At 43.3% G+C, this 18,966-nt stretch overlaps 2 protein-coding genes across 3 annotated transcripts in view; both read left to right on the top strand.

Moving 5' to 3' along the window:
* LOC127578520 (uncharacterized) overlaps positions 1–8,706 on the top strand; it is a 22,409-nt gene extending 13,703 nt beyond the window's left edge. The window contains exons 2-6 of the mRNA XM_052030660.1: positions 1,046–1,264; positions 4,987–5,310; positions 6,109–6,275; positions 6,679–6,850; positions 8,669–8,706. Coding sequence (XP_051886620.1) covers positions 1,063–1,264; positions 4,987–5,310; positions 6,109–6,275; positions 6,679–6,850; positions 8,669–8,706 — 903 coding nt within the window. The 5' untranslated portion in view covers positions 1,046–1,062. The remainder of the gene's footprint in view (positions 1–1,045; positions 1,265–4,986; positions 5,311–6,108; positions 6,276–6,678; positions 6,851–8,668) is intronic.
* Positions 6,683–18,966, top strand: LOC127578352 (NACHT, LRR and PYD domains-containing protein 3-like). 2 transcript variants are annotated; one of them, XM_052030286.1, is made up of 7 exons: positions 6,683–6,850; positions 6,950–7,015; positions 11,780–13,515; positions 16,441–16,527; positions 16,680–16,850; positions 17,010–17,177; positions 17,291–18,966. In XM_052030286.1, exons 3-7 carry the CDS (start codon positions 12,131–12,133, stop codon positions 17,382–17,384), a joined length of 1,905 nt encoding a protein of 634 aa, XP_051886246.1. In that variant the 5' UTR covers positions 6,683–6,850; positions 6,950–7,015; positions 11,780–12,130; the 3' UTR covers positions 17,385–18,966. The 2 variants fall into 2 exon arrangements, with proteins under 2 accessions (XP_051886246.1, XP_051886247.1); XM_052030287.1 differs by lacking the exon at positions 17,010–17,177.

Raw genomic sequence — 18,966 nt, 5'->3', positions numbered from 1 at the left:
TCCCAATACCATGTATAGTATGGCCCCTCTTCTAGCTGGACTGTCTACGTACTGATTTAAGAAACCCTCTTGGATGCACCTGACATATTCTGCCGCCCCTAAACCTCTTGCACTAAGGTACCAGTCTATATTGGGGGAAATTGAAGTCACTCATGACAACAACCCTGCTGTTTTTGCTTCTTTCCCTAATCTGTCTGCATAACTGTTCCTCTATGTCCCAGTAGCTGTTGGGGTCTGTTGTATCATCTCATCAGAGTGATTGCACCTTCCTTATTTTTGAGTTCTACCCATATGGACTCCATTATGTCCCCTCTGAGTGCAGCTGTGATATTGTCCCTGGTTAACAGTGCAACTCCCCTCCCCTTTTGCCTTCCTCTCTATAGTTTCTAAAAGATTGAAACTCTGGAACGTTACGCATCCAGTCTTGTCCCTCTCACTACCAAGTCTCTGTAGTGACCACAAAATAATAGTTTCATGTACTGATCCATGCTCTAAGTTCATCACTCTTGCTCTTAATACTGCATTAACATAAACACACTAATCCGTCCGTCCTGTCATATCTATTATCTTGCTTCTGCCCATCCTTCCTTACAACCTTACTGGTCATGACATCGACCTACCTTTAAATCCCTCCACTTTCTAACCTGGTGCTTTATTCCCGTCCCCCTACCAAACTAGTTTAAATCTTCCCAAATAGCACTAGCGGGAGTAAGATGTCAAGATCATTTCAATCACATTACAGGGCAGTATGCTTTATGTTGCAAAGAAACTGAGGGATCAGGTTAATAGTTCATGGACTAAATAAATTACTGTATTAAACAAAATACAGTATTAAGGATAACGGGGGAACAAAAAAAGCATGTTGTCCTGTAACTTGTGCTTGAAATGATAGGCACATCAGATATTCAAATCACCATCAGTTTATACGGTCCTGTTAGGGAGTTGGTTCACGTCATGTCATGCTTTAGCTGTGACAGTGGTTGACACTGAATTTTTTTCTCTCTGCTTCACTGTTCTTCTTTTAACTTGAATTGGCATTTTGCAGGTAGCAAAAGAAGTGAAATGGGGGGAAACTCCACTAAACCTCAGTCTGAAAGCTCATCAGATGGGGAAATTGATCATGTCACAGAATCCAGTGACAGTGAACAAAGACATTTTCTGGGCCCTCTTCCATGGGAAGGATATCCTTACGCAGGAGCCATTCCTTATAGGCTTCCTTCTGACACAGATGTTTTGGAATTCGGAAGCTTTGAACATGAAGCAGGTTAGTAGATCGAAAGGAGTTTCAAATTAAACACTATCAAGTACCTTGTCAAATGTTATATCAAAACTCTGCCCAATCACGTACTTAGTGAAATGATACCATACTGTGTGAGCATGTTTATTAAAAGGCAGTCATGTTTGAGTAATCTGCTGGAGTTTTGTTTTGAAGATGTTGCCCATGAATAGATAAGGGGATGCCAGTGGTCGTGCAGTACAGTATATGAGTTTTTGAGGAAGCTTTCTTTGAAGCTCCTCACAAGATATTGGTGGGAGGTGTTAGAATACAAACAATTGGGAGTTATATGAATATGGATTGAGAGCTGGGGATCAGAATATGAAGAATAGGTACAAGTGGATTCTTCTCAGGCTGTGAAAAGTGGCATCCAACAGGGATTTGTGCTTGGAACCCAGCTCTTCACAGTTGAGGTAAGTGAAAGGTTGTATTTCCACATTTGCAGATGACAAAAGACTGAGTATGAATGTGAACGGTGATAATGAACCTTATAAAACTCTGTGCTTCTGGAATTAGGATCTAAGTTAAATCATATACCTCGTTGGTTCATAATATAGTATCCCAAGTGTAAGTAAATCTGATGTCAGTGTCCCACTTCATATGTTGCCCAATTATACAGTTATTTTGCTGCTGCTTTGCTGTAGCTTCCTGCTCTAATTTAGGTACTAACCCTCCTATCCCTCTGCAAAATAGCAGTGGGAGAGTACATGGAGTCATAGAGGCCTACAGCATGAAACAGGCCCTTTTGCCCAACTGGTTCATGCCGACAGGATTCCCATCTAAGCTTGTCCCTTTTGCTCACATTTGGTCCATGTCCCTTTTGCCCACATTTGGTCCATATCCCTTTGAACCTTTCCTAATGATGTACCTGTAAAAATGTTGTTAATGTACCTGCCTCACCACTTCCTCTGTCAGCTCAGTCCGTATACCAACCACTCTCTGGTTGAAAAATTTGACCCTTGGGCTCCTATTAAATCTCTCCCTGCTCACCATAACCTTTTGCCCTCTAATCCTTGATTCACCAATCCTGGGAAAAAGACTGCGCATTCACACTATCTATGACCCTCATAATTTTATACACCTATATAAGATGACAACTTTATTCTTCTATGCAATGAAAAAAGTCCAAACCTGCTCAATCTCTCCGTAACTTAGTCCCTCAAGTCCTGGCAACATCCTTATAAATCTCTTCTGCACTCTTTCCACCTTAATGGTATATTTCCTATAGCAGGGCAACCAAAACTGAACTCAATATTCCAAATGCTCCCTCACTAACATCTTGGACAACTGCAGCGTAACATCCCAACTTCTATATCCAATGCAATGACTGAAGAGCTACATGCCGAAAGCTGCCTTAACCACCCTGCCAACCCACAACACCACTTTCAGGAAACCATGTACTAGTATTCGTTGGTCTTTCTGTTCTACAACATTCCTCTGTGCCCTACCATTGACTATGAATGTCCTACCCTCATTCATCTTTCCAAAATCTTGCAGTTAACCGAACTAAACTCTATTTGCCATTCTTTGGCCCACTGACCCAGCTGATCAAGATCCCTTGGTGAATCCTGATAACCATTTTCACTGTCAACAACACCACCTATTTTAGTGTCCTCTGCAAAGTTACCAACCATGCCTTGCACATTCTCGTCCAAATCATTAATATAGATGACAAGTAGCAATGGGCCTAGCACTGAGCCCTGGGGAACACCGCTAGTCACGGGCCTCCAGTCCGAGAAACAGTCTTGCACCATCACCCTTTGCTTCCTACCATCAAGCCAATTCTGTAGTCAAAGAGCCAGCTCTCCCTGGGTTCCTTGTGGTCCAAGTTTCTAGAGCAGCTTACCATGTGGAACCTTATCAAAGGTCTTACTGAAATCCATATAGATCACATCTACTGCCCTACCCTCATCGACCCTCTTGGTGACTTCAAATAAACTCAATCAAATTTGTGAGATATGATCTCCTATGCACAAAGCCATGCTGACTATCCCTACTCAATTTTCCAAATGCTTGTATATCTCATCGCTTAGAATCCTCTCCAGTAACTCACCCATCAGTTTCCAGGATTTTTCTTGTTGATAGCTCAACATTAGCCAACCTCCAGTCTTCCTACTCTTCACCTGTTGCTAGCGATAATGCAAATATCTCAGACAGGGCTCTTGCAATTTTTTCTCTTGCTTCTCACAGTGCTCTTGGATATACCCAATCAGCCCTGGCGATTTACCTATTGTCATACATTTTAAGACATCCAATACCTCCTCTGCTGTAATTCAGACTATCTCCAAGAGCTTCCTATTCACTATTGCAATGTCCAAAGTCATCATGTCCCTCTCCATGGTTAAAAACAGAAATCCTCATTGAAGATCTCCCTCATCTCCTGTGGCCCCACACTAAGTTGCCCACTTTGGTCTTTGAGGGACCCTATTCTCACTCTAGTTACTCTTTTTCCCTTGATATAAAATCTCTTTGAATCCTCCTTAATCTTCTCTGCCAAAGGTTTCTCATGTCCCCTTTTTGCCCTTCTGATTTCCTCCTTGTATACTGCAGCCAGTATACACCTCCCAGGATTTACTTGATCACAGGTACCTGTATCTGTCCATGCCTCCTCCTTTTTCCTGATCAGAACCTCAATATCCTTTGTCATCCAGGGTTCCCTGCTCCTGCCAGCTTTGCCCTTCATTCTAAGAGGCACATGCAGATCTTGAACTCTGTATCTCGCTTTTAAAAGCCTCCCACTTGCCTGTGGTCCATCTGCCCACAAACAACCTACTCCAATCAACTTTTGCAAGTTCCTGTCTAACACTGTCAAAATTTGCCACCTCAATTTAGAACTTTAACTTGTGGACCAGATCTGTTCTTTTCCATAACTAATTTGAAGCTAAAACATCTATGGTCCCAAAGTGCTCCCCCACTGACACCTCAGTCAATTGTCCTGCCCCATTTCCCAAGAGTTGGTGAAGCTTTTGCTACCTTTTGGTAGGGCCCTCAATATATTGTGAGGAAACTTCCCTGAGCATACTTAACAAATTCCATCTCGTCTAAGCCCTTAGCACTTTGGCAGTCCCAGTCTATATTAGGAAAGTTAAAATGCTCTACTATGATAACCCTATTATTCCTACAACTTTCTGCAGTCTTCCTGCATACTTATTCCTCTAATTCCCATTGGTTGTTAGGAGGCCTATAGTACAATCCCAACAAGCTGATTATCTCCTTCTTATTTCACAGCTCCACCAATAGAACCTCGCTGGACAATCTGTCAGTAATTTCATGTGACGTTCTCCTTAATCAGCAACGCAACTCCCCCCTTCTCTCTTTCCTCCGCCTGTATCCCACCTAAAGCTTGTACCCTGGAACATTTAGCTGCCAGTCCTGTCCCTCCCTTAACCTTGTTTCTGTAATGGCTACAATAATAAAACCTGATTCTATTATCACTGTCTGTATATATCATAAAATTTGTTGTTTTTGTGGCAGCAGTACAATGCAAAGATAAAATTACTATAAATTACAAATTAAATAGTGCAAAAAAAAATGAGGTAGTGTTCATGGGTTAATGGACTGTTCAGAATGTAGCTTTCCATGCCGAGTTCATTCGCCTTGCCTGTCAGCCCTCATGAATTGAAATAAATACAATTTAATCCAACAGTATTTCCTTGCTCCCTGCCTGTCTCGTCTATTGACCTTTCATTGAATCCTGTCTCAACTTTTAGCTTCACATCTGCCTCACTACTGCTTTGGATCCCACTCCCCTGCCAATCTCGGGGCATTTCAGAAAGTTTTCAAGCAACCCTTTTCAGTTGGCTTATCGAAGGATGATGATCAAGTTCCAAGTACATCAAAACCAAAGGAAGATTGGTTTGAGGGCTATAGCCCTATGGAATGTGAATTGGCTGCAGGTGGCAGCAAACAAAATCAGCCCGGATGGATTGGGCCATTATTTGGGTTTCCGGCCTCTGGACCTGGTCCCAGTGAAGATACTCCTCACGTCAGAGGCTCGTTAAACAAGGAAATCTCAAGTCTCATGCAAGGAAAAGGTGGGTGAAATGGGAGGGAAGTGGAGGCAATTGACTGGGGAAGAGGTTGAGGCAGGAAAGAGGGAAAGCATGAGGCCTTGCGAATGGGCAGCAGCAGAGAACGAAAATGGGATGAGTGGCATCAGAGAAATATAGTATGTGTGGTGTAGAGTGAAGGGACAGTGTTTGTGTGCTGTGTGGGGGATGTGTACCTGTGTACCTGCTCTATATAGGAACAAGGGGAGAGTGGTAGGGGTGGTGTGCCTGCGCTATATAGAGTTTCCACGTGGTCTTTGATTATGTTGGTCCAAGGCTTCATCTTTTTGGCTTTAGAGGAATTGTTACTGGGCAGATGGAGAGAGTATTCACCAAATGTGTATTAGAAGAAATGTATCTGCCTAGATTGAGAGAGTACTTCCAGAATGTGAGTGTCAATATTTATCATTCATCCTTCTTTACCCTTGGGTGTTCAGTCCTTGTAGTGAAGGCATTCTCACAACGTATTGGATAGGTTTTAAGTCCAGTGACTATGAACGAATGATGACCTGTTTCAGGATGGCACTGTTACCTGCAGATGGTGGTGCTTTCCCCATGCACCTGTTGCTCGTCCTAAGCGGGACAGTTTATGGACTTGAGGGGAGGTGCAAGAGTTTGGACAGGGTACAGCAGGAGTGAGTGTAAGGGCTTGGATTGGGGAGGATTGAAATCCGGGGTGTGTGTTTTGTGGGGAGGGGCAAGACGGCCAGGACAGGGTTTGGTTTTCCCGGAACAAAGGGTTACATTTGGGCTGGTGTTATGGTTCTCTCTTTCTATTAACAGATCTAAAGTCTATAATCTTAGAGCTCCTGACACAGTGGGACGATTACCAGCTGTTCCAGCTGACAAAGTTCTACCGGGAGAGACTGAAACAGGCGATTGAAGAAGGGGTTGAGAGACTCAGCTGGATGTTAAGACAGGAGGGGATATTTCAGTGGACCAGACATGAGGTGAGTGGGAGGAACATGGTGGGAATTGTTTATTGTCACAGAACTGACAGCATCAGAAGGAAGAGAGGCCAAGGTCGTCTCACTCGCCTTCTCTCATTCTGGGGCTGAATGCTACAATGGAGCGATGAGTTTGTCTTCCATAGGTCTGGGCATGGGGTCTAAAACCTATGAGGTGGGGAGCACTGGTGCCTGTAAATTGAGTAACCTGTTCCTCACAGACAAGCAATTGCTTTAACACAGTGTATGGGAGCAGTAATCTGGTGAACCAGTGTCAGAACTGATAATCCAGTGACTATACCTGTGCTCACAACAAATAGGTCAGCCGATCACTGAGCAGATACTTTCCTCCTCAAAATCATTGTTTCAGTCCATTCCTCGATATATTCATTGTTGTTCTTTATAGAAAGTCGCCGAGCTTGCGGGGCAAGGAAAATGGACAGACAGTTCCACACTGTTTCTCAGTCTGGTGATGGGGAAAGGCTCCCAGGCCCGGAGGGTGATGTGGGAGTCTTTTGTGAAAATGCAGCATGAGTTACCAAAGTTACACAAAATACTGAAGGAAATCCAGGAGTTCGGTACGGTAAAACAACACATTGAACTCAGTCGCATTGAAACATTCTAGATTATCAGTATTATTCAAGTCTGGTTTCATGAAAGCTCATTGATTTAAACAGGTCCTGATCCACACAAATACATGAACATTGCCCGAGGTTTATGCGAATTACCCACTCATCTGAAAGGTAAGCAATGAAACGCAGATTTCAAATTATTTACTTGTCAAAGGCAAAGTTTGAATATAGCTGTTTTGTTCAGAGGTTGGCAGAATCTGAAAGTCAGAAAGCTGGGCAATGGGATGAACTGACCTTGGAAATCACAGCCACTCTGGATTCAGCTTATGTTTACTAACACTTTACAAGTTCAGCAAATACTACAGTGGGATATTGCTACAAATCCAGCATTTACTTGCATTGAGGCCTTCACACCAGCATAGCCCTGATACACTGTGAACCCTGAAGAAACCTCCAAGAATATGATACACTGAAACCCTGTACAGTCTTGGCAGGATCCTGATATGCTACGAAATCCCATACACCCCTGACAAGGTCCTGTTACCCAATGGCAAGGTCCAGGTGCACTGTGAAACCACTTACATTCTAGGCAGGGTTCTGATACAACGAAACTCCATTCACTTGAAATTATACTGTTCCTTAAGTTTTTATGTCAAATGTAGATTTATGAGAAACTTTGCCAGCTCTCAAGGGCCTGAGTTATAGGGAGAGGTTGGGTAGAAGGGACAATGGAGCAGAGGAGACTATGGGTGATCTTATATAAGTATATAAAATCAAGATGGGCATAGATAAGGTGAATGCCCACAGTCTTTCCCAGCAAAAGTGAATCAAGGATGAGAGGACGTAGGTTGAAGATGAAAGTGGAAAGATTTTAAAAGGTATCTGAAGGGCAATGTCTTCACAGAGGGGAGTGAGCATGTGGAAAAAGCTGCCAGAGGAAGTGGTTGAGGCAGGAACAATGATAGCATTTAGTAGACACTTGGATGGGTACATGGATAGGAAATGTTTAGAGGGATATCAGCCAAACACAGGCAAATTGGACTAGCTTAGATGGGCATCTTGGTCGGCATTGGCGAGTTGGGCCGGAAGGCCTATTTCCATGCTATATTACTGACTCTAATATTCCAGGATTCGGTGTTCCTTGTTAAATGATGTTATAAATACCATGCTGTTAATTTGTCTTTGGAGGACCAGGCTGTGTACTGAATCTTATTACAAGATTCCTGTTCATTGCACAGAGGATCTGGTTCCACAGCTTTGTTCTCCAAACAATACTTTTCATTGTGTGTTATTTCAGATGCAAAATAATACAAAATAGATCCATATCACTAGTGTGCTGGGATGTTATTTCTCTTTGAAAGAGGTAAGGATTCCAGGAATGAGATTATATCAATGATAAAGCTGTTAAAACAGCATTTGCAATCTCAGAACTAGTATAGCTGGGGGATGTAGAGGCTGTCTGGAGAAGATCATGTAAGAGGTGAAGCCACCTACCTCTAGCTAGCTTTCCCAGTGCCCATGGAGATATGTTCACTTTTCCCTTGATATGTTTTATTGCATCCATTCAAGGAATAGACATGGTGATAAATCCCTGTTCAATTAACTGACAGGGAAGGAAGAAAATTCTATTTTTATTTTTTCCTCTTGCTTCTGGGATTTAAATGTATTGCTTAGTTTAGAAATTGTGAGCCATGTTCTACTAATATTGGGAATTCCATTTTTAATGTTCTAATACATTTCAATGGGTTGCCAACTTCTTGGCCAAACAAAATGTATTAAAACCATACCCTTCCCTCACAAACCTTTTCTGATCTCCCATTGTAGCTTCAGTTGGGCAGGAACCATTGCCTGAGATCCAGTGACCGTAGTGTTGCATGAAATAATACCTGACAATTATCTGTCTTGATTGAGAAACTTAAACGGTGTCTTTTTGCATCCTCTGCATACAGTATCCCAGATAACCAGGCCATGTTCTGGATATGGAATCTGAGGTGGGAAGGTTTAGGGAGGGAATATGAGTTTTGATCCTCAGAAACTGCAAGGCACAAATGCCAGTGGAGGTCTGGAAATTTGGGAGGAGTGGAATGGCAGGATTGAAAGGTACAGGGGCCATGAGAGGCGTCGGCTAGAGCAGGCTACAGAGACAGGTTGTGAGGATGTGGTGATTTATGAATAGGAATTAGAATTGTAAGTTTCAAGATTAAGCTGGAGAAATCCCAGTGCAGATAGATGAGTGTGGAGTTGTTGGGTGAATGGTGCTTGTTGAGAGTTAGGGGACGAGCATCATTTTCAGACAAGCTCAAGCTGTCAAAGGTTGCGGGAAGGAGACTGACCAGAAGGCCAGAGCAGTCTGTCAGGAAGAAATAAAAAGAATGCTTAAATCTCAAGAACAGAAACAATAGCACGGAGATGGAAGTGGATGAGCTCACAATGGGGAAGATACAATAGCAGGAGCTCAGCTCAGATTTGTGGAACATCCAGTGGAAACAATCTGTAATTGTTTTTTTTCCCCTCCCTGTGCACCAAAGACCCATGTAAACAAACCATACACTAATACAGTCCCAGTGGAAACCCTGTCCATTTACAGACTGGCCCTCTCCCAATGCCGAGAGTGCTCCAAAGGTTCAAGCAACAGACACCACCAGATGCCTGATTCCAGCACCAGACACATTTCCCTTCCCTTTTTTCACCATTCTGTCATGAGCTGTTCCTTGGTTAATTCCCAGATTCTCTCTCCAACCTCCAACAGCATCTCACTTCCTCACAGCACGTCTGCTGTTCTTTTACCTCTTCCCTTCTGATCATCAAAAGACCTTTCTGGTGAAGTAATGATTCACCACTTCCAGTTCGATGCATTGCATTAGGCATTCATGATGTTGCCTCCTCTAAATTAGGGAAACCAAACAGAATAGTGAAAGCTTTGTAACAATACACCTCCTCTCAGCCCTGGTTCAGCCGTCAAGAGTGACTTTGAGCTTCCAGTTGCCTTCAGTCTAATTCTGCTCCCTCTGTCTTGGCCTCCCACACCATTCCATGGAGCTCAAGGAGCACCGCATTGTTTTACATCAAGGCATGTGACAGGCCTCTGAGTTCAGTCTTGAATACAATACGTCCAGAAAACTAGACTTGTCAGTCTGTGTCTGATGAAAGGTCATCAACGTGTAGTATCATCTTGGTTATTTTCCCCGTTCTGCACAGATGCTGCCTGATCTGTTGGCTTTTTTCACAACACAAACATTGAGGCTAAAGAAATTGGGCATGTCACCTTTGACTCTCACCAATTAATAGATGCACCATAGAAAGCATCCTATCCAGATACATCACAGCTTGGCATGGCAACTGCTCTGCCTGGGCCTGCAAGAAATTGCAGAGAGTTGTGGATACAGCTCACCATGTCATGCAAACTAGCCTCCCCTCCATGAACTGTGTCTACACTTCTCGCTGCCTCAGTAAAGCAACCAATGTAATCAGAGACTCCTCCCACCCTGGACATTCTCTCTCCTCCCCCCACCCATGAGGTAGATACAAAAGCCTGAAAGCATGTACCACTAGGCTCAAATACAGCTTCTATCCCACTGTTATAAGTATATTCAACGGTCCCCTATAATGCAATAAGATGGACTCTTGACCTCACAATCTACCTTGCACCTTATTGTCTGCCTGCACTGAATTCTGTTATCGTTTTCCCTTGTACTACCTCAAAGCACTGATGTGATAAAATGATCTGTATAGATGGCATGCAAAGCAATGTTTTCACTGTACTTGATGAATGTGACAATAATAAGCCAATTTAATTTATCATCGACTATAATACAAACACCCCACGCCCCTGCCACCAGACCGATCAGTGGCAATCGTCAAGACTTCACCACCTTCTCCCATTGTACACCAGCACGATATACATCATTGAGACTCACGTGGTCTCCCCACTTTCACGGATGTTCCCTTCCATTTTTCCACCCCCCTCCTTCACTGCAACAAAAATTGGTATGATTTCTAACTTGTAATTCTGATAGGTCATCAATCTGAAACTTAATCATTATTCTCTCCAAGGATGCTGTCTGACCTGCTGAGTATTTCTCGCATCTTATCTTGACGCAACAGCAGTGGAACACCTGTGAATCTCCAATGTGCATCTTTGCCAAAATATCCAATGCTCTGCTCCCCATTTTGCACACCAGATCAACACTGATTCTTAAACATTGGTTGACAAGAAAAAAAAAAATGATAATATGTAGTTGCAATGGAAGTTGTCTACAAAAAACGCAGACAGGGTTGCAACAGGGTATCGGGAATGTTCACCTTCACAGCTCAGTTAGTATCAGAATATGGAGATCAGATATTTTCTGGGGCATTCATTGCTGTGAAGTCAAGTGTCGGAATTGAATTTTACTTCCTGTACTAATATTCATGGAAGCATTGAATTTATTAATGTAATCTTAAACAGTGAATAGTGAGTTGCAGTTATCATCACCCTGTCTACTGTAATCTTCTGCCCCTTTGCAGAGTTCTACAATTGGTCTATGTGCTCCGACATTAGACGATGGGAAATTCTTCTGTTCTACTGTTGGTTCATGGAGCCCACTTTAAAGGTGTATCTTTCCAGGGATTACAGAATCAGAAAGCTTAGCAATATTGAAAGGAGTAAGGCACTTTGGTGAAGGGTTACTCATTTATCAACAGACAAATTATTGGAGGTTGATTCTGTAAGAAGGATCACAGTGCAATTTTTGCTCTCTTGCACTTGCCATTTTATTCGACTGTGACATTTGCAAAACATGTAACCAACCAACATTACAACCCTCATTACTCATTCTGCAACAATCTAACCTCAATTGTATAATATAGTGCTTGTTTTTTTTTAGCATATTAGAATTCTTTACCTCTTTCTCTGAGACATTTAACATTTTGACCATTTTCTCTGCACGCTTAAAGATATTCAACGCAAACACAAGGAGATTCTCCGGGCACAAACTGAAACACTGAGAGTGAACACAATCCTGATGAGGGAGAAGGTTAAGGTTTTCCCTCTGATTGATCAATATGCTGAGCTCACGGTCATTTCCACTGTTCGACATCGGAGACTTGTGGAACACGAGCTGCTGGCAAGAGGCCGAGACCATGAGGAGTGGAGAGAGAAACATCTCCGGGGAGAGCTGGAAAAAATCCAGACTGATCAATTGTTCCAGAGCAGCTTTTCCTGGAGTAAATCCAAATCTGGGAGTTCGGCAGTAGTGGTCGGAGTCCCAGGTATTGGAAAAACAACAATGGTGCAAAAGATTGTTTATGACTGGACCACAGGGAAAATATTCCAACACTTTCAATTTGTCTTCAGTTTCAATTTCGGAATTAAACTCCATTAAAGACAGAATAAACCTGAGGGAACTGATTCTGGATCAGTATCCTTACTTGGGAAATAACTTGAGAGAAGTCTGGAAGAAGCCAGAGGGATTGCTGTTTATATTTGATAGTTTGGATGAATTCAAGGACAGAATCGATTTTGATGACAGTTGGAGAGACACAGAACCTCAGCACGTGTGCCCGGATCCTGAGTGGTGGTGCGAAGTGTCTGACATTGTGTACAGTTTAATCCAGCACAAACTACTCCCAGGGTGTTCAGTGCTAGTGACCACCCGCCCTACTGCGTTACATTTATTGGAAAAGGCAGAGATCAGTGTCTGGGCTGAAATCCTGGGATTTGTTGGTGAGGAACGGAAGGAATATTTCAGTAGGTTTTTTGAAGATCAGGCAGTAGCAGCAGCTGTTTTAAAACACTTGGAGGAGAACGAGATTCTGTACACCATGAGCTACAACCCCTCCTACTGCTGGATCCTCGGTCTGGCACTGGGCCCCTTCTTCACACAAAGAGACAGGGACCCACTGCGAGTTCCCAAGACCATCACCCAATTGTATTCCTACTATATTTACAACATCCTGAAAAACCACGGCCGTGAGACTGAAAGCCCCCGTGATGTGTTACTGATGATTGGTCAGATGGCCTTCACAGGAGTGTCCGAGAAGAAGATTGTGTTTACAGATGGAGATTTGATCAAGTACGGTCTGCAGCCTTCCCAGTTCCTGTCCGGGTTCCTGATGGAACTTTTGGAGAGAGAAGATACTGCCCGGAGCGTGGTGTACACATTCCCACACCTCACTGTCCAAGAGTTTGTAGCTGCACTCGCACAATTCCTGACCCCAGATCGCAGGGATATCCTAAAACTCCTCACTGAAGCCCACAGCATGAAGGATGGTCGATTTGAGGTATTTCTCCGTTTTGTTGCTGGTCTCTCCTTCCCTGGGTCAGCTCGGGGCCTGGAAGAGTTTCTGGGTCCATTTTCTCATCAAACAACCTGCCGAGTGATTGACTGGGTGAAAGAGGAGGTGAAATGGCAGATTAGAAACACAAGGAATGAAGCTGGTAAAAGGAGGCTCCTGAACACATTGCACTACCTGTATGAGTCTCAGAATTGTGGATTGGTTCAGGCCACACTGGGATCTGTGGAAACACTTTCATTAAGTGGATTGCAACTGACTCCAGTCGACTGCGTTGTCCTATCTCATGCCATTGGGTTCTGTGATACAATAAAGCACCTCGATCTAAATTGCTGCCACATTCAATGCGAAGGACTGCAGCGGCTGGGACCCAGTCTGCACAAGTGCCAGAAATTGGGGTAACTATTAATTTGTATTCAACTCTTCATTGTAAAATTGTCTCGATTTGTGATGTCTTGCAATGAAGGAAAAGAAACTGGGTAAAACTGCGGAAAACCACATTTAAGAAAATGGTGATAAATAACCAGGGGATTGATGAGGAAAAGAAACAGTTTGTCCAAAAGCAGAATCTGAGCATTTGTTCCAAATAACCAGTCAGTAATTCCCTATGGACTAGAGGGACTAAAATCACATTGTGAAGGGTTACTGAAGACTCTCAGATTAGCAAAAGTAACAGCCATTGATTTAGTTGTAAAAAGTCACATTTGTTCCTGTGGTTTTACTGTCTGTGACATGTCCATTGATGGGTGGAGTTGATGGCAACGTGCAGAAAGTTAGAGTTTCATGGCTGGTGCAGAGTTGGTGGGTGAAGGGCCTGTTTCTGTGTTGTAACTAAGACCTGTCCCAGGATCCCTAAATTCACATTGCTGATAGATAAGGATACATGTTTCAGAAGCTCTGGTACAAAATACAAGAGCAGATTACTGGTCATTTCTGGTCACCACTGTATGAAAAATGTGATTACACTGGAGATGGTGCTGAGTTGATGTCCCTTGACGTTGCCTGGGGAGGAACATTTCAGATAAGAGGAAAGACCGGATAGACCAGGGCTGTTTTCTTCGGAGCAGAGGTGGCTGAGGTGACTTCATGGATGTATACAAGTTTTAGGGCCATAGATAGAGGAGACAGGGGAAATAAAACTTACCCATAACCCTCTGTGATTATAGAGGATAAATTTAAGGAGTGGGATCCTCAGCTGAGATTAGGGAATTCCCTTTTGCCAGAGGGCAGTAGAGATGTACCGTGTGTCAACTAAGGGGTTTGGGTGGTGGCAGGTCATCCCACAGGATGAAATGGAATTTTGATGGCAATTAAGCAGAAGACTACATGCTGACTGCTGGAAAATTCGGTTAGTATAGATAGGTGGGTGATGGTCAAAACACTAAATATTTTAATTTAGAGATTGGACACTCTTGTGGCTGGAGAAGTTGGGATATGGGAAGAAGCTTGAACATGGGGACTGAACTTGGATGATCAGCTGTGATCAAATTGAATGGCAGAGCGGGCTCGAGGGGTCTTGGAAGGTTAAACACATAACAGACCCTTTGGCTCACTGTGACCATGAAACCAATCCAAACTGATCCCATCTGCCTGCAAATGGTCCATACCCCTGCATCTCCTGCTTGTTCATGTGCCTGCCAAAATGTCTTTTAAACATTACTATCGTATGTGCTTCCACCACTAATCTTGACAGTGCATTCTAGACACTTATCACTCTGTGGGGGTGGGGGGGGTGGGGAACATCCCCCCACCCACATAAATCTCCTTTAAACTTTTCCCCCTCTCACAATAAGGCTCTGCCCTCTAGTATTTGACTTTTCTACTCGGGGAAAAGGACTCCGACTGTCTACATTATCTATACCCCTCATAATTTTACCTCTCCGTAATCCAATATTCTAGAGAAAACAATCCAAGTTTGCTAAACCTCACTTTAATGCTAATACTCTTTAATCCAGACAACATCATGGTGAATCTCTTCTTCACCCTCTCCATAGCCTCCACTTCTTTCCTGTAATGTGGCAACCAGAACTGCACACAATACTTAAAAGAAACCCTTGACTTTTATACTCAATGCCCCAACTAATGGAAGGCAAACATGGCATGTGCCTTCTTTACCATCCTAAACATTGCGTTGCCACTTTCAGCAAACTATGGAGTTGCACCCCAAGGTCCTTCTGTGCTTCAATGCTCCTAAAGGTCCTGTCATTTACTGTATTTTTTCACCGTACATCTACCCTCCCAAAGTGCAACACCTTGAATTGTTTACTCCCTATTCTATTTTCTGTATTTCTTTTGAATAGGCTGTATGAATAGTATGGGCCGAAATGTCTGTTTGCGTGCTGCATGGATATCTGATCTTTGATTTCTCCCTCAGTGTTTGACTTCCCCCATCACTTTGACATGCCTCTCTCTTGCACTCGCTCTCTTGCGCTCTCAGTACATGTGGCCATTCGATATCTGCCTGTGATAGCCCCTGTGTGTGATTCCCTACTCCCAGGTGCGTAAGACCCTACCATCTCTGGTTGTGTGTGACTCTATTCTTTCCCTGTGTGATTCTGCTCTTGTTTCTGTGTTACACTTGTTCACCATTTTTTTCGGTCTCTTTTTTTGTTCTGTGTCTGTCTCTCTCCCTCTCCATCTTCTACTCTCTTTCTTTCTCCCTTTAGGTATATCTTGATCTTTCTCCTTTTCCTTGTGTTTTGTCTCTCCCCGTCTGTCTCTCCATCCCTTCTGTCGCTGTGACTCTGATACCTGTAATGCGTGTTGAGCCAGACTCCCCCAAACAAAGATGGCACAGGGAAAGTGAGAGCTTGTGGAGGCCAGAATAGACTGCTCCATTAATTCATGTACATTTCACCCATTTCAGAATGTGATTCATCCGACACAATAATTATGAGGGTCAAAGTTACGTGCAGAATGTGAAGAACATGGAAGTATGTCAGAATCATCCAACCCTGGAAAATTGTCCCATTCCTGTAAAAATCTGGCTTATTCAGGAGCAACAGAAAGGACACAATTTTGCCCAACCATGAAGTGTGGTTATTGAGCGCCAGGGGGACAATTCAAATCAGTAAAGAATGAGAGTCCAAATGAGGAGTGTTGAAACACTTCACACGGACAGCACTTTATTTAATTGTTTATTTAACATTATTTGTGTTTGTGTTTCATGAATAGCTGGGTCCTGAACAATCAGCACCATTGTCAGTGACGGGAAAATCTGGTTATTAATTTCCCGAAGGGTTTGGTTTCCTCAAATATTTGAGTGGGAGAAATGATCTCAGAAGCGGGGATTGATTAAGCTTGCTTATGACTTTCATGTTTAGGCTGGCGAATAATAATCTGGGGGATTCAGGCGTGAAACTGGTGACGGCGGCTCTGAGGAATCCAGGCTGTAAAATTCAGATACTTGGGTAAGAACCAGACTGTGAGAGATGGTGTTTACAGTCACTGTGCCTGTGACACTGTCAGTGTGGACAATAATTGTGTTGCTAATAAACACCACAGATTTGCCCCGCGTCCTGTCTCTGTGTGTCCTTCACCCTCGCTCTCTCTGATCTTCCAGGCTGTGGGCTGTCGGTCTTACAGATTCTTCTGCCAACGACCTCACCTCCAGTCTCAGTACAAACCGCTCACTGATGGAGCTGGACCTTGGTGGTAATGACCTGGGAGATTCAGGGGTGAAACTGATGTCTGAGGCTCTGAGGAACCCGGACTGTAAAATACAGAAACTGGGGTAAGTACCAGTCAGTGAGATATTGTGTATGCAGCATTGAGAGTCTGACACTGAACATTAATATGGCTAGTAATTATGATTGGCACCATGTCAAGCCATCCCCAACATCTCCCTCGCTCTCACTCTCGCTCTCTCTCTCTCTCTCTCTCTGATGTCCAGGGTGGGGATGAACAGCCTCACAGATTCTTGCACCGAGGATCTTGCCTCTGCTCTTAGTACAAACCGTTCACTGATTGTGCTGGACCTGAGATCAAACTCCTTCACAGACAAATCTATCCCAGCTCTCTGTCGCCTCATACTGACCCTCCAGAGTTTAAAGTGCATCTGGTATGTGAATATGAATGTTTAGCCTTAAAATATCATTCAATTCATGGGCTTCTCTGATATTTGTCTGTAACTCTTGACAAAATATTAACTCTTTATTCTTCAATCTGTTTCAGGCTGGAGGGGAATTGTTTCAGTCCAGAGAGGGAGAAGGAGATGCAGTGTCTGCAGTCCATATCCGGACTAAGAGTGATCCTGCCAACATCTTAGTGCATAAACATCATCACCCTTGGTTGGAATATTTTTGGCCAATTTCCCACATTCTCCTTTAAAGGGCTGCTCTCTGGTTCAAACTCCAAAGGTTCGTTGTGACATCAGAGGTGACCCTGCAGTCATGTGACTCAGCTGCTTATCCATGGCACTGTTTCTGTTGGATTTCTGAGGCTGGATGACACCATCCCGCCACCACCACCCCCCCCCCAAGTGGAGACCTGTGGAATTACACAGACAGGAAGAGCCAGAGTTGGGACACAGTGTTCTGGGGTGGGATTATCTGGAGAAAATTGGAGTTACCTGAGGATGAGTCAACTGTATATGTGTAGCCAGGCAGTTGGGGGGAGGTGGGGTGGAGGGGGCTGAATCTGGATTTTTCAGAAGCTTACAGTAAGGTTTTGCATGGAAGTTTCATGAATAATAGAACACTTTGGACGTAATGCTCAGGCATGAATTGAGAACAGATTAACAAAGGAAGGCAAGAAGTAAGAATACATGGGTGTCCCTGAATTTGGCAGGTTGTGCTCATTTGGTACTGCAGGAATCAATGCTTTGGTCCAACTATTCACCATCTACATAAAACAAATCTCAGAGGGACTACATATCCTATGTGGAAATTCATAGACAATCCAAACCTAGAGGTGAATTTAACTGGCAAAGAGGATTTGGACAAATTAAAAGGGATATGGATAAGCTAAGTGAGTGGTTGAGAACATGACAAGTGGGATATTCCTTGGGAAAATTTGAAATCCTATCCTTATGTGCACAAGACATAAGTGAATGGGAAATGTTCTGAAAGAGCCACATGCCTGTGTACACAGGTGAACTGAAAACCAATGCATAATCCAGCAAATGTGTGCAGTTTTGGGCCCCTTATCTTAAAAAGGATACACTGATGTTGGAGATGGTTCAGAGAAGATTTATGAGAATGATTCCTGGAATGCAAGGGCTTACATATGAGGAGCATTTGTCGGCTCTTGGACTGTACTCATTGGAGTATAGAAGAATGAGAGGGGACCTCATGGAAACATTTCAAATGTTGAAAGGGTTGGACAGAGTAGATGTGTTTAAGTTGTTTCCCTTGGTGGGTGAGTCCAGGACAAGAGGACACAGTTTTAGAATTAGAGGGTACCCATTTAAAACAGATGAGAAATTTCTTTAACCAGAGGATCATGAATTTATGGAATTCTTTGCCACATTACAGCTGTGGAGGCCCGATCATTGGGGGTGTTTAAGGAAGAGATTGATAGGTATCGAATTAATCAGAGTATCAAGGGATATGGGGAAAAGGCCAGGAATTGGGCTCGATGGGAGAATAGTTTAGCTCATGGTGAAGTGGCGGAGCAAACTCGATGGGCCAAATGGCCTACTTCTGCTCCTTTGTCTTGTGATCAAATAATTAAGCGGATGAATGGAATGTCCTTTAGTGCAGAAAGATTTTCAATAAAAGAGTGAAGAGAAATTACTGCAATCTCATTGAGCAGTATGAAACGGTATGTGGAGAATCTCGGGTATTTTTGTGCATAAACAATAGACACATGCAATAATAATATGTGTATGTATGCATACATATATAGCA

This window comes from Pristis pectinata, chromosome 15 (genome assembly GCF_009764475.1).
Source record: "Pristis pectinata isolate sPriPec2 chromosome 15, sPriPec2.1.pri, whole genome shotgun sequence".
Lineage (NCBI taxonomy): Eukaryota > Metazoa > Chordata > Chondrichthyes > Rhinopristiformes > Pristidae > Pristis > Pristis pectinata.
This window is presented reverse-complemented; position numbering and strand designations above follow the sequence as displayed.

Bases quoted from the DNA above. Each gene is read 5' to 3' on its own strand.
- LOC127578352 (XM_052030286.1), top strand. From the start codon at position 12,131: ATGACTGGACCACAGGGAAAATATTCCAACACTTTCAATTTGTCTTCA. The intron at 13,516-16,440 runs GTAACTATTAAT...TTTCATGTTTAG, and splicing joins CACAAGTGCCAGAAATTGGG to GCTGGCGAATAATAATCTGG. The intron at 16,851-17,009 runs GTAAGTACCAGT...TCTGATGTCCAG, and splicing joins TGTAAAATACAGAAACTGGG to GGTGGGGATGAACAGCCTCA.